General features: G+C 47.2%; 1 protein-coding gene across 6 annotated transcripts in view; it reads right to left on the bottom strand.

The window, feature by feature from the left end:
* Window positions 1–27,614, bottom strand: part of CDK16 (cyclin dependent kinase 16) — a 66,040-nt gene that overhangs the window by 27,711 nt on the left and 10,715 nt on the right. For 3 of the 6 annotated variants that reach the window (XM_053300705.1, XM_053300706.1, XM_053300708.1), the window contains exon 2: window positions 1,017–1,156. In XM_053300705.1, coding sequence (XP_053156680.1) covers window positions 1,017–1,134 — 118 coding nt within the window. In that variant the 5' untranslated portion in view covers window positions 1,135–1,156. Of the gene's footprint in view, window positions 1–1,004; window positions 1,157–27,614 lie in introns of all 6 variants that reach the window. The other 3 variants (XM_053300704.1, XM_053300702.1, XM_053300707.1) reach the window with 1 other exon arrangement.

Consider the following 27,614-nt stretch of genomic DNA (forward strand, 5'->3'; position numbering starts at 1 on the left):
GAAATGTCTGCCTGCTCCACATGCAACATAAGAGATTTCCTCTCAGTTCTCTGCCATTTACAGATAACTCAGGGAGACGATCTGAGTACCATTGGGCATTCGGCCTCATCAGAGTGGCCACTGATGAGTTGGACAATTGACTGATTTCACTAATTTATTTTTACATTTATATCCCACTCTTCCTCCAAGGAGCCCAGAGCCGTCTACATGGCTATGTTCCTCCTCACAAACACCCTGTGCGGTAGTTTAGGCTGAGAGATACGTGACTGGCTCAGAGTCACCCAGTGAGTTTCATGGCAGAATGGGGACATGATCTTGAGTCTCCCTGGTCCTACTCCAACACTTTGGCCACCACATCATGCTGGCTTCCTAATTGTTTCTAAATAACAACTACTTAATAAATATTATTACTTAATACATGCATTTGATAATAGTAATTTGCACTCTTGATCCTCTCCATTTATCAGTTTTATTTGGGTCAGGGACAGGAATATTTATTGTTAGTTGTGTGCTAATTGTTCTCATTCTTAAGTCTTTGTAAGATAGGGCAGGTAAAGAAATGAAAAAAGCTGCATAATATCAGCATGCTTTACACAGTTTACATCTTGCCACAATTCATTTTTAAGATGCTTTCTTTTTTGAGAAGTTAGAACATGAGAGTCACAGAGTGGTGCAATAGATGTTGAACAAACCTGTGAAGATGGGGAGAAATGGAATTGGCGGGGATAGAAATCAAGAGACACTCATGACTGTAGAAAGCAAAGAGGTCCCATCACATGGCCACTGAAATCCTCACTTTGAACAAAACCGCCCACACAACTACATGGCTTTCCTCCCCTCAGCAACCTTGAAGACTAGAAATCTGCTTCTCCCGCCCCCGCAAAAAAACCCACTTCAGGACTAAGGTTTCCAAAGCACCCATCAGATTCTGCACTGGATGCCACATTCCGCAGTACATTCCCAACTACGTGGAACCTTAGAGCTGTTCCCTATCCACGCCTCACCACAGAATTCACCATTATCACTGGTACTGTTTTCCTCTATGTTGATGGGTTCATTGAGGTTCTTCTCTACTGTCCGGCTCCCCCGCAGCGTCATGGACAGCTGCCTCTTGATCTTCTTCATCCGATCCATGGTGTGAAGATGGCTGGAGTCACTGCCAACAAAGCAAAAGAAAAGAATAATTACTCAGCTGTGACGGCACCAACACATTAGGCACATGGGCAATCTGCACTTGATCTAGAGGAGGTCATGTGCAGCTAAACTTATTTATCAGATTCCAATCCTGCCTTCTGGGCCACAAGGTGGCTCTCAAAAATCACAAAATTATTTGAAAAGTCAATTAAAAAGTGCACACAGTCAATAGAACAGACAAAAAACAAAACAACCAAGGACCAGCAAGAGCTAGCTGTAATTCCCGTCTAGGTCAAGGTGAAAAGGACATTTTATACATAATAAAATGAAAGATCTCTGCTGCCTACACTCTGGAGGTCAGTAGAACTGGCCAAGGCTGGAGATCCCTCCAAGAACCCCATGAGCAGCAGCTGCAGCTTGCCAAAGCCAAGCCAGGACACAGCAGAGCGCCTAAGCAGGCCCCAGGAAGAAATGCAACCCTCTCTGCTTCTTATCAATGGCATCGTCTACATGGATGAGGAGGTACACTGAGTGGTGGTGGCAACAGTGGCTGGAGAGAGTGGCATGCCCTCCTCACCCAGCCATATGGTCACATGTGCCAGCGGGCAGAAGAGGACTGGCACGCCGACCTCCTGCCCAGCACTGCTCTCTTTGGCCCAGCTTCAACATGCAGTGGCTGCAGGTCATTTCTGCCACTCACTTCCCCCACTGGCGAGAAGCGAGAACGGTCCCCAGCCCTCCCCACTTGGGCTGGCCTTCTGCAGAAGAGAGCCTGCACCCATCTTCCAGCAGGCTCAAAAAGCAGCCATCACCTGGAGCCCGTGCATTCACACACTTTCTTGACTCGCTCTAGGAAAGCCGAGGATGGGGTCCTAGTTAGGTGGCAGAGCATCAGCTCTGCATGCAAAAGGTCCCATATTCAATCTTGGGCATCTCCTCTTAGGGCTGGAAAAGACTCCTGCCTGAAATGCTGGGGCGCTGTGCCAGTCAGTAGATGGTACTGAGCTAGATGGACCAATGGTCTGACTCGGTATAAGGCAGCTACTGATGGTCCAAAGTAAAGCGGGCAGTAACAGAATGAAATAAAAGGAATCTCTGCCAGGCACGTGCACTCAGCACAAGGAAGAGACTTCCATCCACCTTTCCCCTTCCTTTCCAAACACATGCTGGGAGTGAAGAAGTCAGAGGATGGCATCTGGATGGAATGCAGCGATGGCCACCCTCTGTGTTCTCAGGGTGCACTCTCCAGAGTTTTCTCCAGACACTCAGAGCATCATGGAATGTGAGAGGGACCTGGGAGGTCTTCTAGTCCAACCCCCTGCCCAGTGGAGGAATCTGAGCATCCCTGGCAGAGGACCACCCAGCCTCTGTGGAAGGTCTCCAGAGAAGAAGAGGGCACCACTGCCCAAGGCAGGCAGTCCCTGCAGTTAGGAAATCCTTCCTTCCTTCTAGCCTGAATGGGATTTCCTGTAATTTCAACCCATGGGTTCTAGCCCTGTCCTAGAGAAGAAATCTGCTCTATCTTCTGTGCGAAAACCCTTCAGATATTTTTCTCCAGGCTAAACCTTCCCAGCTATTGTAACCATTCTTCACAGGATTTCGTTCCCAGACCCCCCGTCATCTCTGTGACCTTCCTCTGAACCAGCTCCAGTTTACCAACACCCTCCTTACTGAAATACTGCGCCCAGAACTGGACAAGTGAGGGAGGGCCAGTGCAGAAGAGCAGGGAACGATTACTTTTCAAGATCTGGACACTATGCCTTTGTTCATGCAGTGCGAGATTGCACTGGCTTTTTCTAGCAGCTGTATCACACTGCTGGCTCCCGTTCGACTTGTGGTCCACTAGGATACCTAGGTCCCTTTCACGGATGCTGCTGCCCAGTCGAGTCTCCCCTGCCCCCCATCCTATTCTTGTGCATTTGATTTTTCTTACCCAGGTGCAGGACTTTCCATTTGTCTGTGTTGAACTTCATCTTGTTGGTTCTGGTCCCAGCGTTCAAGCCCCTACAGACTGGACTGAATCTCGATTCTGTCTTCTAAGGTGTCCGCTATGCTGCCCTCTCACACTATATATCCTCAGCATTTCCACAACCCATCACTTGTATGGAGAGCCAGAACAAAACAGCCGATCAGACTCTACCTGGCACTACCAACCAAGAGGAATGGAGCAAGTGTGCTTGGAAGCCCTTGACAGGGGAGGGCCAAGGAACAGAGGCACTTCCTCAAAGATATTCTCAAATGGCAGCTTGGCAATGAAAGACACACACAGAAAGCACAGGTGCCATTTTGTAAGGTTTTAACTAACTAACATGAGGCTCTCAATTGCCGAAATCCATCCAGAGCCGCTCCTTTCCTAAAACCACTGCACAGCACACTAAGTTCACCCTCTGGAAGTGGTTGTGAGGAGAGCTATTTCTGAAGACAAGCGGAAGGCCCCTGCATGTTCGGGCTGCCACTGCTGAGCAACCTCCCAGGAGTCCATTCACGCAGTGGGTGCCCTGCTATTCTGTACTGGCACAGAGGCTTACAGTGAGCCTGTGCAGGCAGGTGACATCATCTGCATGAGCTGCGGCAGGCCTCTGCAAAGATACAGCCTAGCAGCAGTGTGCTCCTCCCAAACAAAGTCCACTTTCCCTCCCTACAGGCGAAAGTCTGTACAAACACCCACACCCTCCTCCTCAGGCTCCACTTGGCGATGGCAACCAGGCCATGTAGGGCACATGGCAATAGGGGTGGCCGCTAGCTACGAACTGCTTCCCCTGCGGTACATGGCCATGGGGGAAATGCCATCTTTACGAAAAATTCTATTTTTGTTTGAAAGCGTTTGTGTGGCTGAGTGGGTTCCAGAAAGGTTCCCACCCTAACCCATAACTCCTCCCTGATACTTATTCCCTTCCTCTGAGATAAGACGGTTTCAAACCGTTCCAGGGAGTTTTGGACTTCCTCAGAAACTTTGCAGGGGTTCCTCCATGAGAAGATCAGTCATGGCTGACGAACTCAATCTTCCCCTGCAATGTGCAGCCACAAGGTGCGGAGTGTACTCCCGTTCTGTTCATATGGAGTGGCAGTGAGGCCCAACAGGCCTGGTCAGCCAAGGCTCCCCAGAATCGTCTGCAATACGCAAGAGTTCTATAGCACACCTGAAGGGGTTCCTAGGCTGACAAGTTGACACACAAAAAGTTTCCTGAAGGGAGAAAGAGCTTGAAAAACCATGGCTCTGAGGCATGAATGTTTGCCAAGGCTAGATATATTATGTTTGGTGGGCCTGCAATTGTTTAAAAAACAAAAACTCTCTCTTCAGGAAGGATGGGTTCTGCCTTGCATTTATCACCATATTTGGAGCTGGAAAGAATCACCACCCCCTCACCCCCGGTCAATCTGGCTAGCAACACAATTAGCATAATTCATTCTAAGCACATAATTTGGAGGGCGTGTGCATCATACACAAAGACCTGTCCATGACACAGTGATGAAAAAGAAGATGATTTCATCTTGAGCCAGCCTAGTTGGGTCACAGGCTTTATTTTGAGGCACTCCTCGCTTTCATCTACCTCTTGAGCCTTCCTGTAATGAATGGTGGGGATTAAATTTAGCACAAATGACCAGTGTGTGCAAGGACACTGCCCAGGCTGGATATGCCACTGACAAGCAGAATCCAAATGCAAATCCATTCACAAGCAGAATCCAAATGCAGCCAAAACACAAGTGATGGGCCTGTGGGGGACACTGTTCTCCAAACATAACATAGGCCTCCCTTCTGAAGTGTGGGCCAGCTTACACAACTGGGACCGTGGTCATTGGATCCCCATCCCCGGCAGCATCAGAAAGCCTCAGAACCACTCCACAGTTATTTGGATTGACAAGAATTATTATGGAACTAGCTGACCTGGCACAGAGCATCTGCACCCCTAGTTCTCCCTGTCTCTCCTCCCCACTCTTCAGTCCCATTTCCTTCTCCCTACTTCCAGCCCCAATTCTTTCTCCCCCCACTCCAGTCCCAATTCTCCCCCACCCTGCAGCCTATTCTCCCTCAGCAGCCGGCCACTGCTTCTCCTCCGCCGGCCGCCTGCTGGCAGCTGCTTCCCCTGCACAGCGGCCTGCCGTCCTGGCGGCCGCCATTTCTCCTCCCGTCCCCATCGTTAATCCTCAGCTCTCTCACGAGATCTGCCACACATGGGATTAGCGACGGGTATGTTTAAGAGAATTAAATATATAGGAGAAGATATAGGAGCCAGCATGGTGTAGTGGTTAGAGTGCTGGACTAGGACCGGGGAGACCTGAGTTCAAATCCCCATTCAGCCAGGATACTAGCTGGGTGACTCTGGGCCAGCCTTCACAGGGTTGTTGTGAGGAGAAATGTAAGTATGTAGTACACTGCTCTGGGCTCCTTGGAGGAAGAGCGGAATATAAAATGTAAATAATAATAATAATAATAATAATAATATACTTGGCTCTCATTACTTATTTTAAAAAACCGATCTTGCTAATTTTTTGGGGGGAAGCCACCTAATAGTGCAGCAGGGAAATGACTTCACTAGCAAGCCAGAGATTGCTGGTTCGAATCCCCGCTGGTATGTCTCCCAGACTATGAGAAACACCTATTTTGGGCAACAGTGATACAGGAAGATGCTGAAAGGCATCATCTCCTACTGCGTGGGAGGAGGCAATGGTAAATCCTTCCTGTATTCTACAAAAGACAACCACAGGGCTCTGTGGTCACCGGGAGTCAACACCGACTCGACTGCACACTTTACCTTTACTTTGGGGGGAGTCCAAAGTGGCTAACAATATAATAACAAGAACAATAATAATAATCAAGACACAGAAAACCATATAGCAGCAGGGAAATCATCAAACAATCCACGAAAAAACACAGCTAGCAATCAGGCCCCCCCCACCCCGTCTCTGTAAAAAGCCAGATATTGAATAGGTGACAGAATGAACATAAAAGATAAGGCCAAGCAGCTTTCTCCTGGAAGGGCAGTCCATAATATGGGTGCCACAACTGAGAAGACCCTGCTCACTGAACTCACCCACCACACCTCAGGCGATGGAAGGACCTGGAGCAGGACCTGTGATGATAATCTGTGTGCATCAGAGGGAACATACAGGAGGAAATACTCCTCATTTGTTACATTCTCAAAGCCTACTGCAGATATAAAGTACACAAAAAAAGAGGATAATTTAACTTGATCCTTCCAATGCATATACTGCCTTCACTAGAATAGACCTGCACAAACTGTGACTCACCAAGCCAAACAGCCCAGCAGAAACATAACGTAGTCTGTAGGATACTCAACAGCCTCTCCAGTACTGCACCTCCAGGCAGCCAGCATAAACAGGAGGCTTACTGACTATCTCACCCCAGGTTGCCAACAGCATGTAAAAAAACTGGCCTGGACTGTTCTTGCACTCTTAGCTACAGCAATCAGCAGGTGAAATGTTTCCACAGCAAGAAGACAAACATCCCCTCCTCCTATCTGTGCTTCAAGCCACTGTTAAAAGCATAGCCATCACAGCGGTAAATACGTATCTGGCCTAAAATGGACTTCCAAATTCCTCTTGTAAGAAAAGGTCTCCAAAGAGCACTAAGCTGGAAAGATACACTTGAGCAGGATCAAGAAGACCAGGAAAGCTCAGAGCAGATGGAACTGGGAAAGGGGTAAACAGAAGTTGTAATGAGAAACAGAAAAGGCAAATTCAGGGGCACAGGCACAGCCAAGGAATTCCTAACACAAGCTGCTGGCTAGCCTGTCAGTAGCCTCCTCCTGCTTTCTTTTACAGAAGATGGTGGGTGCTTCAGGCCAATGAGCACAGATTCCAGAGAGCATTGCCATCTGACAGCTCCGTCAAAATCTGCCAATAGGAACAGCACTCAGCTTGCTACCTAGACAACATCCCTTAAAATGGAAGCTCCAACTTTTCAGCTATAGCAAATTCTGGACTTGAAGCTCACTAGGATGCAGGCAGCACATCCACCACTGCTGCCAACTATGAAAGTAGTCAAGTCTTGAGCTGACAGTGCAAGAGGTCCTGCCAGCTGAGTACTAGCATTTAGCCCTGGCTCTACCAGCTGCTCTGGAGGCTTTACAGCGGGGATATGCTGCCCAGGGGTGCACTCATGTCCCTGACTGTATGCTGCTCTGACCAGCTTGTGATCAGTACACACACCTTTTCTCCAATGCATTCTAGAACAGTAGTTATGTTAGTTTGTTTTTTTGGCAATAAAGTCTTGAATCATCTAAAGACTAGTATTTTTAGCCTACTTTCCAGTAGGCTTATGAGATCACCCAGCATTGTGTGTGTGTGTGTGTGTGTGTGTGTGTGTGTGTGTGTGTGTGCCGTCCCATCAATTTCACAATGCCTGAACCACTATGAACAAAATTGGGTACAGATGTAAGGACACATACGACACCTCAACAGTGTAATTTGTGATGATGCCATCCATCCCAATTCAAAATGGCAGGTGCATGAATGCTTGAGGTACAAGTGGGCTAATTTGTGAACTGCCTAACTGACCTGAACCAAGTTTTGCTACAGCTGTAGGGACACACAGGGATGCCTCAATGGTGTAGTCTGTAGTGATGTCATCCACCCCAATCCAAGATGGTGGAAACATGAACATTTGAGGTGAAAGTGGGCTAACTTGTGAACTGCCTAACCGATTTGATCCAAATTTAGTCCAGTTGTAGGGATAGTGAAAGGAAAGCAGGCAGATTAATTCTTACTAGAACAAGTGGTTTTCCTTTAATTCAGCTTGCATTTCTTAAGCATAAATACATGTGCCTATCTGATACCTGATGTCCCCCAACAAGGCCAATTCAAGTGTGTGAAGCAACGCTGGAGCTCCTACTCTCCTTTGTGTGGATTTGCTAGGTCTTTGATTATTATGTGCTGAAATCAGATATTTGGATGTAAAATGTTTCAGACTTTTCTGCTAATCAGAATGTCATGCAGAAGTATCCTAACATGTTTGGAATCCAAGTGAGTTCCAAGATCTACACCCAGCCCTACTTACAAGAGTATTAGGCCCTTTACAAGCACTACATATATGACTCCCTGTCCCATAGAGCTTAAAATTTAGAAGTCAATGCACAATAAAGGAAGGGTGAAGGAAGAATAGGGAAAAGGAATATGACACTGTGCAGGCAGCTGTTTACTTGTTTAAATATGAGGCTAAGAGATGGGACTTAAGATCTTTTTTAGCCTACTTTCCAGTAGGCTTATGAGATCACCCGGCATTGTGTGAGTGAGTGAGTGAGTGAGTGTGTCCGTCCGTCCGTCCGTCCGTCCATGTGTTCCTGCCTATCCACTTCACAACTCCCGGACCAAAATGAACCAAATTGGGTACAGTTGTAGGGACACATAGGGACACCTCAACGGCATAGTTTGTGATGATGTCATCCACCCCGATCCAAGATGGTAGACACGTAAACTTTTGAGGCTCAAGTGGGCTAACTTGTGAACCACTTAACCAATTTGAACCAAATTTGCTACAGTTGCAGGGACACATAGGGATGCCTAAATGGCGTAGAGAGTGATGATGTCATCCATTCCAGTTCAAGACGGTGGCCACACAGACATCTGAGGCACAAGCGGGCTAATTTGTGGACTGTCTAACCGACTTAAACCAAATTATTTGCAGTGGAAGTGAGTGACACACAAGAACACCTCAATGGCATAATTTGTGATGGTGTCATCCACCCCAATCCAAGATGGTGGATGTGTAAACTTTTGAGGCTCAAGTGGGCTAACTTGTGAACCTCTTAACCAACTTGAACCAAATTTGCTGCAGCTGCAGGGACACATAAAAGATAAAGTGTGCTGTCAAGTCAATTTTGACTTCTGCCGCCCACAGAGCCCTGTGCTTTTCTTTGGTAGAATACAGGAGGAGTTTACCATTGCCTCTTCCCACGCACTATGAGATGATGCCTTTCAGCATCTTCCTATATCGCTGCTGCCCGATATAGTACCAGTGGGGATTCGAACCAGCAACCTTTTGCTAATTAGTCAAGCATTTACTCACTGCGCCTCTTAAGGTGACATCCGGCAGGGACACATAAGGATGCCCAAATGGCGTGGTGTGTGATGATGTCATCCACTCCAATTCAAGATGGTGGCTGCGTGAACATCTGAGGTGCAAGCAGGCCAATTTGTGGACTGTCTAACCCATTTGAATGGCATAGTTTGTGATGATGTAATCCACACCGATTCAAGATGGCGGGTGCATGAACATTTGAGGTGCAAAGAGATCTAACTTGTGGACCTTGATTTGAACCAAATTTAGTCCAGTGGTAGAGACAGTGAAAGGAAAGTAGACTGATTAGTTCTTACTAGAACAACTTGTTTAAAAAGGAGCTGGGAGCTGGGTGGGTGGGGGGGAGGTTCCATTCCTGTCATTTCCAATTAAAATATTTGGTAGCAGATGGGAATACAGAACATGGGCCCTGTTGGTACAGAATGCCACCACTTGTAAAGATCCGTCGGACAAGCATGTCTCTTTGCTTCTAAACACCTAAAGGCATATGGACACATTTTAGATGCTGATCAAGAAAAGAATGCAGGTTTGTTTCTGAATCCCTAAATATCAATGTACTGTATAATGCTTGCTTGGATATAATTTGCATGAACCGCTTGGATCGTAAGGACAGACGCCACAGCCACTGGATGGCAAAACAAACAAAAAGGCAGGATTCAGACTAAATTAGTCATAAATAAGTTCCACTGAAATGAATGGGACTTAAGTTGGCTATGGCTAACCTGTCCCATATATTTCAGTGGTGCTTAGTCATGTCTAATAGAGGCTGGATCCTGCTCAATATGAAGATGTTCTATGTTCTGTAATAAACAGTGCCTCCATACTGTCTAGGATTTCCAAACGGGTTAGAAGAGGGCAGTGTGGTTTGCAAAACACTACCAGCCCCGGAAACCGGAATCAGTGCTTACTCCTACACGAGGGTGCTGCTGCCTCCTCCTTCCAGAACACACACACACACACACACACCCCGAGGTGCTCAGAGTGGGAAGGGCTGGTGGCTTGGCTGCATCTTCCCCAGCTGCTAGGCTGCCCTTGGCTCGCTCTCCACCAAGCCCACCTCCATTGAGCCAGTGTCATGTGACAGGCTGGGAGCCCAAGGCCAAAAGGCAGGCAGCAAAGAGAGGATGCAGGCTGTGAGCAAAGATGACATTCCTCACCTCGGCCTGTCACTCTGCATTACAGAAGATGCCCTCTTGGATTGGAATGGGATGGGGGAAGACCACACTGTCCCTGCGACAAGTACAAATACACAGCCCTTGCCACTTCTGCAGAAATGTAAAGCTAGACCTAGCCAGCTCCAGGACTCCTGCCTGCCCCAATGAGACCAACCAGCTTGGCTAAACAAGGGTCCCCTTCTACCCCAGAGCAGCCCAAGATAAATAAGCCAGCCTAACATTCTAGCCCTACACCAGTTCTGATCAATGCATTAAACATCCCAATAGGAGACACTGGAATGTGTGCCTTGTACCCACAGGATGCCAGTAAACAATCCGGCACAGGATTTTACACCTGGACAGACTAAGGCATCTTGAGCCACCCTCTCCTGATCCTGTCTGCTCCTCCAGCTCTACTGACCTCAGGCCACCCCAAAGTCTCCTGTACTCGTCAAATGTTCTGCCCATTCTTGTCCTTTATGCCTGGAACTCCCACTCTGATCCCCTATATCAGGGCTGCACAGCTTCGGCCCTCCAGCCACTGTTGGGTTACAATTCCCAGCATCCCCAACGACAGTGGCCAATAGCCAGAGATGATGGGAGTTGTCATCCAGCATCGGTAGGGGGACCAAGGTTGTGCAGCCCTGCCCTACCAAAATCTACCTCTTTCAGGAAGCTTTTGGCTTAACCCCTCAGGCTTCATCCCCACCTGCAACCAAGCCTCAGTATGCATGGCTGCATTTGCTGTCGTTCATCCTTTGTTCCCCTTGTCTCTCCCTTCCTTTCCCTCCCTCACTATCAAAATTGTAAACTGTAAGCTCCTTAGGGCAGAGATCTGTTGCGTTTGCTTAGGGCATTCTGTAAAGTACATGACATTGCTGTTTAAACAAGATCTCCTCTGGCTGTTTTTGTTGTTAGCTTGATTTTAAAGGAAATATGTCCCCACCCACTTGCAGCAAGGCTGTCCCTAATCTATTAGATAGGGGCAGAATAAGACACTACTGGCACTGGTTTGAAGTTTACATAGGTATAGCACTAAAGGGCACAGGGGAGCATGCATTTTTCTAGCCTGGGAAGACTACGGAATTTCAGGTTCCTTTTTAAAAGGCAAGTTTCTAGCCCTCAATCTTGCACACAAAACCATGACCATTCCCAGTATGTTTCCAGTCAAGGCTCAGAAAGCAGAAAAGGCCTAGAAATAACATTCAAAACTGTCTGAAATGTATCAACATTAGTGTTTGGTTTGATCTGGGGCAGCCTGGATTTAAAGCTCTGTTCAGCCACAGAGCTCTCCTGGATAGTTCTTCTGAGGAGAAAGTGGCATCCACTAATATTTGGAAGAACATATGGATACTAATGTCATAAATAACCACTACTAAATAAAATAATGTCCAGCCCCACTTATTACAGAGCCAAGTTTAAGAAGGGATAAATATCCTTGCTTTAAACAACCACACTCTGCAATCACACATGGATTGCAAAGACTATCACCCTTCTCGGGCAAAGAAAAGCATATATTTATGGAACAGATGAAAAGGGTGTAGCATCAGTCTGGGGCAAGTAGGAACAAGAGTCTAGGGATTCAGGGAAACAATAGCTACAGGCAAGTTATGCTGTCGTCCAATCCATTGTTGTGGGGTGATGTGATTCCATAATTTTGCAAGAGTGGCTGTTTAGGCTCAGAAAACTTCACCAAGATTGCACAATCCGTACATGACACACAGCAAATGTAGGCAAGACCATACTGGCTTGCCCACAGCTAGAAAATTATAGCCACATAAAAATGTGATACCAATGCCTCAATGTTAATTCCCCCCACCCTTCCCCTGTTTGGTGAAAGTTTGGCTTTTAACATCGGAATTTCCCCAACCCCAGCTTTGGCTGCATTCACTTCCAGCAAACAACTGCCACACTTGTGATGTGGCTATATCTTACAATGCAGTGGTCAAGCTACTGGCAGATCTTCCTCCGGCAAGCCTCCCTTTCCACTTCCTCACACATCCAATGAGGGAGTGATGATACATGGCAGTGGGGGCAGGCCACTCTCCTGCTGTCCTCTCTTACTCAGTGTGTGTGTGTTAGGGATGTGCACAGAACCAATGACTGCCAGTTCGAAGGAGCGGGGCGAGGGGTAGCTTCAAGGACCGGGGAGGGCGCTCTTACCCACCCACCCCGCCACATTTCCCCCACCGACGCTGTGGTTTAAAATGGTTCTGTGGGGCGGCAGCATAGCTCCTTGCCACCCCAGTGCATGTCAGAACAGAAGTACCCCGTGTGCACACACACCGCAACATGCACACGCGCATCGGGCACTTCTGGTCCGATCCGCACCGGGGCAGCAAGGAGGTACACTGCAGTACCGCAGGACCATTTTAAACCACAGCGCCAGTGGGGAAAACACAGCAGAGGGGCTTAGAGCACCCTCCCCGGTCCTTAAAGCTATTCCCCACCCCCACCTTTGAACCGCCAGACTTTTGAACCGGTTCGGAGGTCCATAAAAGGGCCTCTGAACCTATCTGTGCACATCCGCTGTATGTGTGTGCGTGCATGCACATGTGTGCTTTTTCCTCCTGGCACATGGCTGTAGCATTCCAGTCTCATGTAAGTGTGGAGAAGCAGAGCTGCTGTAATCGCTTCAAAACAAATCTCATGCCAGAGGAGGTGGACAGACCAATGCTTGCCCAGATAGATCCCAGTGACCTGGCATTTGGGCTAGTGATTCAGTCCCCCAGACCTCTGTGCCAGGAGCATCTGCTCAGTCACCATCAAGGCCAGGATTGCAGAGCCAGAAAGGTTTCACAATCGTAAAATCTGCTGGATCTCTAGAGCCTGAAGAGGAACTCCCCAAAATCTCTCCAAGGAAGCCAAGTGATCAGATCCCAAACATGGAGGTAGCCACTCAGATGAGGAGCCTGAATCAACCTATCTATCATCCAACCAAGGCAGTTTGCCCAAGGGCTCCCTGCTGAAGAAAGCAAATCCAAAGTCAGTCAGTGGCGCCACTGTGCACAGCTTCAAGCTAGAACTCCGGCCCTTTTAAATTCCCTACAAGCTTGCTTAGGAGCCAGGGCTCAGATGGTCATCAGGCCTTGTTTGAGGACAGAAGCACTCAGTTGAGCTTTGGGCCTTGTCAAATCATCATCTGCATCTGCATTCCCTCACAGGTCTGGCAGACCCCACTCTAGCGATCTGCTTCTTTAATTACTCCCAAATGTCCATCCCCTCCAGCACTGTTTTAGTCTCCCACAGACCCAGAGCCTCGCCAGAACAGGATAATACTTGGTCAGCAGAACTAGGCTTAAAAAAAAAAAAAGCCTAGTTTTTAGCAGTCCCCGACACTTGGCGTTCTTCCAGACCTGCTGGTTGCTCAGACGCCTAACATATTGATGCTGGTACCGGGGAACATTTTTGCTGCCATAATTCAAGGTGGCAAAAGAAAACGGTCAACTTTACACAGCTAACTTGAAACAGAATGAGGTGTTCTGCAGTGCAGACATGGCCCATGTCTTTTTCTCCCAGGAGATCTAGCCCAGTAAACTGCCTATTTATACCTAATCCTTTCTAAGCTGGGCCCAGGAAAACAGCAGCCCAGAGCTATACATACGAGGCCAAATATATCCTCAGAGCTGCAGTGCTCACTTCCATCTTCCATTCGTCAGGCACTGCAAGTTCCAGTAAATGAAAGATACTAGAAAATCCTGCCCTGGCCTTGCTTTGCTTCCAGATTACAAGGTGAAGGATCCCACTATTCCAGTATCCTCAGCCCCGGATCAGTTAAGCATTCTTTCCCTCTGTTAGAACAAGAAGTCTGGTCAGTCCAGTCTTCCGATAAGCAGATCTGGGGCTTGGCCCTTTGACTGAGGAACTGCTCCCAGCATGTTAAAGGGAGGAGGGTATGGGTGAGAACACCAGCGCTGGCATCCTCCAAAATTCTAGGTGTTGCTTCTAGTTTAGATAGAGTAGTATTTTGTCAGCCAACTAACGGCGCAGCAGGGAAATGACTTGACTAGCAAGCCAGAGGTTGCCAGTTCAAATCCCCGCTGGTATGTTTCCGAGACTATCGGAAACACCTATATTGTTATAATTACTGTTATAATTAGATACTGTTTTAATTGTGTTTTAATAGTTTTAACTTTTTAATTTTAATTGTTGAAATTTTTTAATCTTTTATTGGCTGTTTTTATTGTTTTGTAAACTGCCCAGAGAACTTGCGTTTTTGGGCTGTGTAGAAATGTATAAAATAAAATAAAAAATAAAAAATAAAATAAAATAAAATAAAATAAAATAAAACAAGGAAAATGATATAGGAAGATGCTGAAAGGCATCATCTCATATTGCGCGGGAGGAGGCAATGGTAAACCCCTCCTGTACTCTACCAAAGACAACCACAGGGCTCTGTGGGCGCCAGGAGTCGACACCGACTCAACAGCACACTTTATCTTTAGTAGTGTGTTATGTTAGCTCCCATCTATGTCCACACAGATCCCAAACAATAAGAGAATTAACAATGGTAGAAGTAATCTCTCATTGCACCAACTTATGCAAGATCAGAACTACCTTGCCTAGTTCTGCATTCTGTCTCCAGCAGTGGTCAGCCAGCTGCAAGCGAAGGCATGAAGGCAATGGCCATCAACTTTAGTTAGCCCAGTAACCACTACTCAGTTGTATTGACTGTATTTTTCTCTGTATATGGAGGTTCTATTTAGCTGTCATGACCAATAGACCTAGTCTCTACTGACAGCAATGTATGTGTCTAATCCTTTTCATTTTACCATCTGAGGCTTTTTATACAAGCAATAGAATGAACTGGACCACTTCTGCCTGGGTGAGGGGTCACATTTTCGAATGCCCTTCAGTATGGAAGAACTGCCCTGTAACTAGAAAATTAACAGAGAAAAGGGCAGGATAGGCCAGACCTCCTCCTCATTCTGCTGTTTATGTCAGCCTAGTCTAAGCTAGTGAACCATCTCATCTTATTGCCAAGAATTGTGTGTTGTGTAAAGTACTTCCTTTTGTGTGTCCTGGCAGAACCTACAAACAATACCAATTAGTTTGATTGGGTACACACACACACACACACACACACACACACACACACACACACACACCAGTGACAGGGGATGGTATCCATGGAATACTTCATCAGGCGGAATCAGAAGCAAATTCTCCCCAGCTACAAAAATACTGCCAACATTTTCATTACGCCAGGCAGATAGTGGCCTAATCAGAGACACTTCACCACTTCAGGGTGTTGCAGTTTCGCTCTGATGCCCAGCCTGCCAGGACTGCTGTGCGGCCCTCTCAGGACCAGCAACATGCAAGGAAGTGATAAACGCTGGCCATATCTATCAAACTCTCAGGAGTGAGGTGAACTTTGCTTAGCATCGTTGGCCCAAGGTAACCCACTGCGGAGGGCTTGGCTGCCAAGAAAGGGTTGCCCCGCTTCTTTCAGCTGAGAAATAGAACAATCTTGTGCTGCTGGAAGACTATGTGCAGAATAGGAGGAAATACGAAATCTCTAGTCAATCATCTTTGCTGACATGGTTTGGTGCAGGCTGTCAGAACCTATCTGGATTGAGGAGACCTTCTCAGATGAGGAGCACATCCTAACAAAGACCCCTGGCACTGAGAAAAGCCCCCTACATCCAGTAGACCCTGAGCAGCCAGAGCTTGTTCTCCCTCCTGCAGCTGTCCCCTTGGAGGTGCCTTCGAGTTCTAGGATCCTGGTCACTGTTCCCTCCAATAGGGATTTCCAGATGTTGTTCACTACAACTCCCAGCATCCCCAGCGGCAATAACCTTTAGATGGGGTATGCAAGTTGTAATCAACAATGTCTGGGAATCCCTGTTAGAGGGAACACTGGTCCTGGTGCCCCCCACTGAGGCTCCTGTCCTGTATCCAGAACTCTCAACACCCACAAGGACCCCAACACCATAGATGATGCTGTGACCAACACAGGAGTGAAATGCTTGTAGGGGCTCCTGGCTCCTACATCCCCCATCCCCCACCCTTTTTCAATGTCTATCTCCAGCTGCTGCCTTGTGAGACCTAGGTATAGATGCAAATTTATTGCATGCATGCATCCACACACATACATGTGTATGGTTTTATTTCTGTGCACTGCCCTTTTATTGGTGGTGAAGGGTGGAACACAAATTTGTTTAAACGAAACAAAAATAGGCAGGAAGAGGTATTTTGGCTACAAGCATCAACAGTATGAGCAAATCCAGCTACTTTGCTCGTCTGTAAAGACAATTTTGCTTTAAAAAATTGATGCAGTATAGACAACACAGACTTTCCCTATACAGTTGCTGCTCTTGTTCTGCATTTTTAATAGCTGCTTCAGTCCCTCTGGTTTCGGATTCAAAATCACCCCGAGGGGAGGGAGAGCTTTACCAGCAGGCAAACTATAAGATGATGCCATCTTCTTTCTGCAAGTTTGCATGCAGAAGCTGGGATCTGTTCAAGAACTTCAATTCCTCGCTTCTAAAGCAACTCCCAAATTTCTAGAGCTCACATGGTTACAATGACAGGGTTTATCTTTTGATTTTTGTGTTTGTCTTTTTTAAAAAATGGGGTTCAAACTGCCATTCACCAGCTTCTTAATGTAACTAGGTAAATGGCTCATGGCATAGGTATGTCAACAGGGGTGGAGACTGTTGATGAGTGGGCAGGGCTCGTATTGGGACAGGACCATGTCAGCACTTGTAGCCAACAGCATGCACACAATGGCATGCATAGACCTGCCACCTTGCACAAAATTTTGCCCATATTCCAAAACCTGGCCCTAGGAAAGCCACAGAGGTTGATCGGATGCAACTTCTACTGTGTCTTCTGGGCTTTGACCACAACCCTCACCCATAGGAGAAACCTGCACTGCTTTTTGCGAGGAGTAATATTTTGAGCTTTGACAGAGCTCCTTCAAAGGATGTTGATAGCATCTGAGAGGGTGGAGCTTCTGTCATGTTCCTCCCAAAGCCCTTTTGTTGTGTTCTCCTGCTAGCTCTCTGCTTTAACCCACATGCAGAGCTGTGCACTAAACATAAGAGCACCCCTGCTGCACCAGACCAAAGGGCCATCGAATCTAGCACTTCCGGCCAACTAGGTGATTCCAGAAAGCCCATATGGCAACCATCAGTGCCCTGTGCTATTAGGCCTATGGGTCTCATGCAAGTGGCAAAACCGGATATTTTGTACAGAATTCACCTCATTAACATCAACTTTCATTTTTTAAAAAAGTTGAATGGCCAAGAATAGAGCCTCTACTGATAAGAATTTGGTACTGAAGGAAGAAGAGCAGTCCATCAGGGCAATGGTCTCTATGGCATTGTAGCCTCAACAGTAGCTTCGCCCTGCATATTGCATGCATGCAGGTATGGCCAAACCCATCTGCAGGGCTACAGAAATCCACTAGTCTGTGACGGATGAAAAATGATGCCTGATGAGTGAAAAAGGTCCTGATGACAATATACCAACACAGCTTGACGAGTAAAATATTTTGTCTGACTGATAAACTGAGCCAACATTTCTTCACCCCTGCCCATCTGCCCTGGTGAATGCCACCCACACTTCACAAGATCACTGCCAGTGATACTGCTTTCCTGGGTGCTAATTAAGGCAGCCACCTCTGCCAGACCCGACACTCTACATCCTAATGCTGTCAAAGTGCTCCAGTTTATCTTACTGTACATCTTGGAACAGTCTGCACCTCACCCCAGATGGTATCCTGAATTAGGAAGCTGCTTTAAAGGTTTGTTAAAGGAAAGGTAACTTTCCTGCCATAACTGGAGGAAGCTCTTGAGGAACAATATCCCCTAATCTTCATGAGAGTAGGCGTGTCAATTTACTTCAAACAGCAAGCTTCCAGCCTAACTGTGAGTAAACTTGCATGTAGGTGCTCCAGTTTGCACCTTTAAATGGCAATTGGGTTTCTCCTTGGCCTGCTGCTGCTACTCTGGACATGGGGACTACACAACATGCAAAGAATAGGATTGTAAAATGAGCTGTAGTGAACAGCTTGTAGAGAAATGATCTTCCTTATTGCAACTTACAATCTCCGAGACTATGCTTTTATGTGGACTCCAGTTAGATGGACCCTCCTACAGCAGGACAGCTCTGAAACTTCTACCTCAAGACAGTTTACAGAGTAAAAGCAGCTTCAGGCATAGTGCAAATCTGGAGGGAACTGAAAGCTTGATTCTCCACATTTCCATCCTATCCAAAACTGGGTATCAAATGCAACAGAGATGAGGAGGAACAAGAAGTCTCACACTTCCTGCTCCCTCCAATTTGGCATCATACCCCAGACACAGGGCACTAAGGAGAAAAGATGAAGTGCCCCAGAGGCAATGAGATGCTACAGCCAGAACAGAAGACTGTTAAGAAAGGAAGCTGCGGCAATTGGAGCTTCACTTCCAACTTCTGAGAAGCAACAGTGCCACTCTCCTTTGGCACTAGAAGGGCCCCAGTGAAAGCACCTCAATCCAGGAAGGACAGTGACTACTTGGAAAGGATTCGGAGATCACCTGTCAGATGGCAGAGGGGAGAGAGGGTAAATCTGATGTGAAGATGAAGGAATTAGGGATATCCAGATTAAATAAGATAAGGTTGACATTCTGATGCCTGGGAATTATCAAGTCCTCGTTTATCTCAACCTTCTTGGATAAAATATCACTTCTCAGATATTCTCAAGATAAGGTGTCATTTTGGTGGGTGGGAAAGTCAGATTCACAGTAAGGTTCAAAGGCCCACTCTTGAATATACTAAAGTTGTCTTGCAAAGAAGCAGGATATTGTATGAGCATAGGTTGCAACTATTTTTCATGCTGTAGAGCAGTTACTATAGCAATGTTATAGATCAACATAAACAATTCACACTCTTTTCAAACTTGGCATCCATATCTTAGATCGGGGCTTGACAATTCCCAGGCATCAGCTTGCTATGGTGCCTGGAAATGTAAGCATGGTACCTGAGCCAGGCAGAAGTCAGACATGACCGAGAGAAGGTGTGAGCAAGCAAGGCAGGTTGCTCCCCACCCACCCCCTCCTGGTTGTGCTGATCCATCACCTGCCAGAAGGATACAACTAAGAAGAGAAGGGAGCATCCTGCACTCCCTTGCTTGCTCACTCCTCCTCACAGCCATGTCCAGGGCTGCAGAAATCCACTAGTCTACTAGTCCGTGACAGGTGAAAAACAATGCCTGACGAGTGAAAGAAGTCCTGATGAGCAATGTACCAACATAGCTTGACAAGTAAAATATTTTGTCTGGCAGGTAAACTGAGCCAACATTTCTTTACCGTTGGCCATGTTGGCCTTTTGCTTGTCTGAGCACAACCAAGAGAAGGAATGAGCAAGGAAGGCGGGGGCAAACAAGGCAACAAGTCTGCCCCCCATGGAGCAGAGGGCAGTCTGGCTCCTACATTTTTGGCCTGGCTATAAGAGGGGGGAAAATGTGGCAAGCTCTGTCATGTGTATGTATGTACAACTACTGAATCATTTTTAGAACAATCACTCAGTCTGTAGAACTAGTGCGATGAACTAGCCACAGATGGAAGTGCTCCTGATGAATCATCACATGGGGTCTGAAACACAGGGTAGGAACAACTGCCACGCCCCTCCCTAAACGGGACTTCTGACATCAGAAAAAAGGGGAACAATTATTCATCCTAGTCACTGAGGAGAGGACAAGAATCTCCTTCAACTCGAAGAACTAGAAGGTGGCAGTCTAAAACACCGAGAAAGAGTTTGCTTACTAGAAGAAGCTGCTCACCAATGGATACAGCTGCTGGGAAGACTCGAGAACACCCCTCCTTGGTAAAGGCAGAATAAGCCTCTATCAGGGAGGCTTTCAAGAGAGGACGCTTTGAGAGAGAAAGGGGTTTGATTAAGGGCCTTTATTTCTATCAGTGTCTATTTTCATCTCTCCACAAAGCTTGGCACTTCACAGCTGGACATATAAGCCATCTTTCGCCACCTGCTGCCTCATGGGGAAAATAAGCGCTAACTGGCAACCTTATACTTAGTTCTGACAGAGGTGACTCTTGACTTGGATGGGCTCAGACATAATAGGAAATCATGGCTTCCCAATACATCTGAACCTGCCCACTTTGTCCCTTGCCTTGAACGCAGTTGTGCGAGGACATCATCAAATATTGTAGCAGACACCTCTAACATGTGGGATGAATACACAACATTGTTTTCACTGCATGCTCACTAAAGAAGCACACAGCAATTAACTAGAACTGGTCCTGGCTCCCTGCTGCACATGTCAATAATTTCTTATGTGGAGAAGGAGTCCTTAAGTAACCTCTTCACACATTACAGGAAAGCAGAAGGCACACGGAGAATTTTAACACATGCCCACATTTTCTGTGATGTGTGAAGCGGCCCTAAATATGGAAGCAGGCAGAGAAGATAAAAATCAATTGATTTAAAAAAAAAATCAAGAGCAGATGTAATGTTTTAAAATCTCAATTATAACAAAGCTCTCTTATTAAAAATATAATCTGGTTTATCAAAGAATGGTATTTCCTTAATCCCAGTGGCCATGATGACTTGGTCCTGTAGGATACCCTTAAATACAGCACATGACTTATTGTGTCACTTACAATGCTTAATTGCAGAAGTCTGATTCCTCCCTCTCCATATTTTCTTTTCTTTTACATAGAGAAGTAGACTTTAATGTGGTGTGTTCAATAGAAGCTCATGATTCGGTTCTCAGAAACCCAGTGCAGTTTTAACATGTTCTGTATTCAGCTGAGATAAACCAGACTCAGTTCCCAGGAACCAGCTTGCCAAAGTGCCTGGAAATTTAAGCGTGTTGACTGTGTCAGGTGATGAACAGATGTGATCAGGCGGAGGGAGGAGCAAACAAGGTGGGAGCTGGTTGCTCCCTCCTCTTCCTGGTCACGTCTGGTTCAGAAGGGTGATGGATTGGTGCAAACAAGAGGAGGGAGCAACCAGCTTGCTCTTTCCTCTTGGTTGCATCGTTCCATTGACTGCCTGTCCCAGACAGACATGACCAGGAGGAGGGATGAGTAAGCAAGACAGGGAGTCTACCCCTCATTGGAGCAGAGGACACTGCTGGGGGCAAGTGGTGAGCCTACCCTCCTTCTGTGGAGCGGAGAATGGTCTGGCTCATAAATGTTTGGACGGGCTCCTAGAGCCAAAGAAAATTTGTTCTATACATCATTCACTACAATCATCCACAGAGTCCATATGGGTGATCTTGTTCTGAAATTGTTCATAGCTCAAATTATGAATACCTTATTATTCTAACCAAATCGCAAATTTATTCTCCATCTCATTGCAAAATTCTATTTTGCCCATTAACTATCTCCCTTGCTTACAGACAATTCTTGACCAATAACCCATAATATTCTGTGTATATTTACTTAGTAAATTTCACTTTGTTCAGTTACAGGTACTCCCAAATAGGAGTACATAAGATTGCAGTCTTTGCCTTCAATTAAATGATCTTGCTTAGTATCCTTGTAACTGCAGAGAAAGAACCAAACAGAAGCCAGCTTATTGTTTCTAAGCAGATATAATTTTGCATGACATTGGAGGTTACATTTTCAAAGGCTCTGAATTATCCTCCTATGAGGTATAAAGGCTCCACTACTTAACTGCAAGTCTGGAATTTAAAAACTAGCAATCTGATTTAAATCAATCCACTTAAGGCAAGGCTGTGGGACCATAAAGATGGAGAGGAAAGTTTGCAGAATGAGGAAGCCCTTTCATATTCCCTTGTCAAAAGAAGTTGCACTATTGCAAATGTAGTTTATAGTAGTAGTTGTTTTTTAAAGCATCAGATAAATATTGTAGCATGCAATGGGATGTTGTAGCCAGTGACTCGTCAGGCTGCCTTATATGACAGAGTTGTGGAGCAAAGTGTCCTCTGGCTGCTATCATCTGAGCTGTTCAAATCCTAGAGAGAGGCAGGACAGGCAGAAGGGTCTAGCAAAGGTCCATGGCTTAAGAGAGCATCAGGCCCTGTGAAATAAAGAAGCCTAGGAGAAGGAGTTCCGGAAAGAGGGTGTGGTCCAGAAGAATGAGGGCCAAGCTGTGTATATAGCCAGGCCCTGCAGAGGTGAGCAAGACTGTAGTTCAAATATTGATTGAAATAACCAACCCGGTCTTTGACTGCCGGCTTCTAGTTCTCATTAAAAACAAACAAACCCAAGAGCATATACCAAATTCACCTTAGTCTGTCTTCCTCCACCTTCCAAACTGAAGGCAAGCCCTTGTTCAGAGGGAAAACAAGATGACCACAATGATACGGTTTACTGAGGCACATAACAGCCAAAGGAGATCAAACTTTAAAATCACGTTAACATTCTAACAACACATTCAAGAAAAAGGCACACCAATATAATCCGATACAAGTGTGCCTTGAATTTGTGTATCCAGCCATTTACTAATAACCAGAAAGAGGGGGGGACGGGACTGTGCACTACTCCTGCACGATACACACCATGCATTTTTTACGGCTCTGCCGCTGAGCTACAGAGACACCTACTTCACCCTTATTTGGACAGGACTTGTTCCAGGTCTAGTTAGGGAAATAGTCTTGAAAGCAAACAGCAAGAACATAGGAGATCCATCCTCGATTCCTCCTGCTTTGGGCGACACAGGGGGCCACACGAGAGGCTATACTTTCTTCATTGGAAAACCTGCTCTCTAACCCCAAAGGCATGTCGGGGGATAGCTAGGATTTTGCAGTCGCAAAAGACATGCCGAATGTGCCCAGATGCACACAACGAGGCTATTCACACGAGCGGGCAAAACCGGGCTAAGGGAGCCCAGCCTGGTTTTACATGCTCATGTGAACCACTGGGATTGCGCCCAATCCTGGTGGCTACACAGTGGTAAACCCGCCAAAGTAGCCTCCCGCTAAAATGAGCTTAAATTCATTTTTTGGATTGTGTGTCTGCTGCGGCTGCTTGCAGCCATGGCTGGCCTGCTTGGGGTGGGGGAGGGATGTTATTGGGACTTACGTGGTGGCACGTCCTGGCACCCTGACCCCTGGAGCTGCCGCGTGAGCCGCAGGTGAGCTGCAGCTCGTCTGGGCAGGTGATCCGCCGGCCCAGGAAAGAACAGGAGATCGTCTGCGGGGAGGGTAAGTGAAACCCACTCTCCCCGCAGACCTCCACAGAGCTCTTCCATGGAGAAGAGCTCCAACTGCTACTACTACTACTACTACTTCAAATAATGTCCTGAGATTGAATAATGGCTCTGAAAACAGGTTGGAGACCAAATCTTGGCCCCAGCCCTCACATGACATCCATGTGCTGGGGGCATTTCTTTCCTCTGCTCCAGTTTCTCTAACCCAGGACGAAAAAGGGAACCCTTTCTCAGAGAACTAAAGGCACAAGGGCTCATCGGTCCACTCTGATCCAAACTCACATGGGAACAGCAACAACAAAAGTCCCTTTTGTGTATGTGCGAGATAGGTGACAGTTGCCCAAGCTTAAAGGCAGCCTGAAGACCTCCGTTTCCATGAATAGATAGTGAACCACTAAGTTCAGAGATGCATAGATTTGACACTGTTGCCTTCCCCCAGCTTGGCCCTATGGAGAATCCTCAAACTCTGATAACAAATAGTTCAAGCACTAGTACAACAGGGAGACCACAGCTCCCTAAGTAAGGTGTCTTAGCCCTCTAACTAAAAGCTCAGGGTGTGTGTAGGTGGGGGAGAGGGAGAGAGAGAGGTGACAACACACATTTTACAGCTGGGCTGATCAGACAAGCAAGAGTTGACTTCCCAAGACCTCCCTGGCTTCCAAGTTTTTCAGCATAGTCCCCCTACCCATCAAAAAAACCCAACAAAAAAACCAGTCACCCCTTTCTTAAAGGAACAGATACAAAGAGGAAAGGGATCCTACCGCAGCAAGAGGTATAGGGCCAGAGGACGCCTGCTTCATCCGGTATGTAAGAGACTGCACTCATCATTCTATTAATACCCGTGGGAATAACTTGGCTAATGGAGAAGGAGTGGAGAAACCCTGCGGAGTCCCCAGGCAAACAGCCAAAGGCTGGCTGAATGGGGAGGGGGGGCAGAAGGGGAGAGAAGACCCTTGGCCTCTCTCCTGGGGATCAAGCCAGTAAAAGGCACTGGGGACCACAGCTCCTTTTCTTCTAAGCAATGCCAACTGATGTTTTAAAGACTGATCCTGGAGTGACAAGCAAATTCAGCAAACAGCAGTAGAATCTTTCTACTAGGCAATACCAAATTTAGCCCGGTAGGGCAGTATACATTTTGGAAGCATGCAGAACTAATCTCCAGACAAGACTGCCGTGCAGCCCAAAAGCTTGCTACTCTACTCACACAGCTGGTCTAGCCAAGATCACTCATCATTCAAGCAGGGCACCCAAATGCCCAGGTCATTCCTGAAAATAAGATTTATTTATTTGATTTGATTTTGTATACCACCCTTCCAAAAATGGCACAGATGCTGACTGATGCCCAGGAATCTCTATTTTGCATCTGAGAGATGCTGCCTCCAGAAACACAGGGGTCTGGCATCAAGACCTCTCCAAACATTCTGTCACAGTCGGGCATGATCAAGGAACAGAATCCAGGACAGGGGCTGGCCTGGTTCTCAGTGGCTCCCACTGCGTTCTAAGGGACAAAGTCGGCAGGTTGAAGACAGGAACACAGATGAGGGGGGAAAACACCTGCTTCTCACTGAAGCCCCAGGGCAGGTTTAGTACCCACCCCAGTGTCATCTCTGAGAGGATGTCTCAACTGTCTCCTATTCCCCCCTCCAGGAAATATGGAAATGCTCCACTGGGAGACCCAGGTGGACAAAGCTGTAACCTGCCTCTCATAGGAACATAGGAAGCTGCCATATACTGAGTCAGACCATAGGTCCATCTAGCTCAGTATTGTCTGCACAGACTGGCAGCAGCTTCTCCAAGGTTACAGGCAGTTTCTCACTTCTTCCCCTTATGGAATACTGACAAGCCAATACTGTGAGCAGCAGATAATTTCTGTAGCACTTCTAGTCACACATACCCTGCTTCTTTAACCCTCGTGACAAACCTGCAAGGTCAGTCATTACACTTCCCAATCGACAAAAGCAGAACAGAGGCAGAGATGCAGTGACTTGTCCAAAACCATATCATGCTAAAGGCGGAGCCGGCATTTGAACCCTTATTATCAGCCCAGCAACCTTCTACTGCCTCTCACAGCTTCAGTCTCTTCCATCCGAAGTTTGGTAACTGTTGGGTTCCTTAAGATATTACCCTCAGGGGATGGGGCCGCTCTGGGAAGAGCATCTGCCTGCTTGCATGAAGAAGGTTCCAAGTTCCCTCCCTGGCAGCATCTCCAAGATAGGGCTGAGGGAGACTCCTGCCTGCAACCTTGGAGAAGCTGCTGCCAGTCTGTGTAGACAATACTGAGCTAGATGGATCAACGGTCCAACTGGGTATAAGGCAGCTTCCTATGTTCCTACATTCCTATGTACCAGTGGCAACTGCCTGAACGTCCACAGGCCCAAGGAAAGGCACAAGCTTCTCCTGCTTTCTGTCTTGACTGGGCCAGGAGACAAATCAAATGAAGCATCAACCTCTGGCAATAAATGCAATGCAGGAGTGAAGTAAGCAGGGTCTGTCTACATGAGCAGCTATCCCACTACAGCAAAACTAGAGTCAGCAACTGGAGGCCCCGAGGTGAAACCCATCCCCTTGAGAACTGCCTCCTGGCTCCACAGTTGCTAACCTAAAGGTGAAAGAGCGACCAAGTCCGTTGCATCTGTGACAACAGACTCTGTTGGCAGGCCATTTTAGGAAAGCGGGGGGGGGGGGACCACCAATGTTCACTCCCTTCCCAAATATTCAGGAAATCTAGTTGCTGACAAGGCCCAAAACTCACTTTCAGACCTCTGGATCAGTTTTATGTGCAAGTGATGACCCGCAACATTTTCAAGGGATGGGGCTGGAGAACAAGAGGAGCAGGGCAAGTAGGACTTGCCCCGCTTTTCACCCGCCCCCCTACTCCAAACACACTCACAGGCACACCACACCTTCCAGTTGCACGGAGCTGGCTTGCGGGACAGCTGCTGCAGCCTTCTGCTCTAGCCTGGAAATGCCTGCATCTGAGCGGAGGGGCTAGAGCAGCAGCTGGCTTGCCTCTGCAAGGGCTTCAGGGGACAGCCTGGTCTCTCCCTCAAAGCCCCCAAAGCTATTGCAGGGGCTTGTACTAGGAAAGCAGGCGGAGGTCGGCCTGGCTTTCAGTCACTTGCATTCCCAAGATCACGCCCGCATGCTGCCCTCTACTGCTAATGTTTCCTGGTAGCAGGAAGGCACTGTGCTTGCACAATGCTCAGCTCCCACCAGGTTGTTTGTTTTTTGGCGCGCGCGCGCGGGGGGGGGGGGAGAGGGGAGAGCAGAGGGGTGTTTAATCCCCACCTCCAGTTTTGACTCTTAGCATGTCCCCACAGGGCTGGATCAACATACAAATACAGGGAGGGATTCCTGTCAGAGGTCGCCAGCCCCTGTCAACATCAGCTCTTTTCTATGCACTTCCCTGGGCTTTATCCTGGATTAAGTGATCATACAAACAATAGCGGGTTTCTCTCTATTGAGTGAGTGGAGTGCACTGTATCCTAGATGGAACGAGTTGTACGAGAGAGCCACTCTGAGGAGGTGCTGCAGTAGAGGTACATACAAGCCCCCCCCCCCTCCACAGTGGACGGCCAGCAGGTCATGCATCACTCCCTTCACACACCCTTCTTGCTTCTGAGCTGGCAACGGAGGAGAACGCTGACATTCCCTAGGGCCTAGGAGGACAGGTTTGGCTCTGGTGGCCCCAGCTGCCAATTTCAACCATGAACGCAGTAACTTATGAATGACATACAATAGTCAAGGCAGGGGATGGGCCACTCTGAATGTCCCTTGTCCCAGCCACATAAAAGGGAGAGATCCATTGCCTTAGCCTTTGGCATGTCCAAATGGCCAAATAAAAGTCTGAGCATACAACTTGTGACTTAGCCCCCCCCCATTCACTTAGGCAAGAGAGTGTCCCAAACAACACTAACACATCCTGGAAACTTTGGCTGTTCCAAGCAACAGCTGCTATCTCAATCTGAGATTAGTACCTTCTAAATATTGATGATGATGATGATATTGGCTTCTTAAATTTTGATCCGGGGACCGCCCATTGTCCCTGGTGCACCTTCAGATGCCCACCCCACCCCCACAATGAAATGTAAAGGAGGAAATGAAGGCACACGAAAAGGTGTCTTTGAAGTTTCTATATTCTGCTGAAGAGACAATCTACCCGA

This window comes from Hemicordylus capensis, chromosome 2, assembly GCF_027244095.1.
Source record: "Hemicordylus capensis ecotype Gifberg chromosome 2, rHemCap1.1.pri, whole genome shotgun sequence".
NCBI lineage: Eukaryota > Metazoa > Chordata > Lepidosauria > Squamata > Cordylidae > Hemicordylus > Hemicordylus capensis.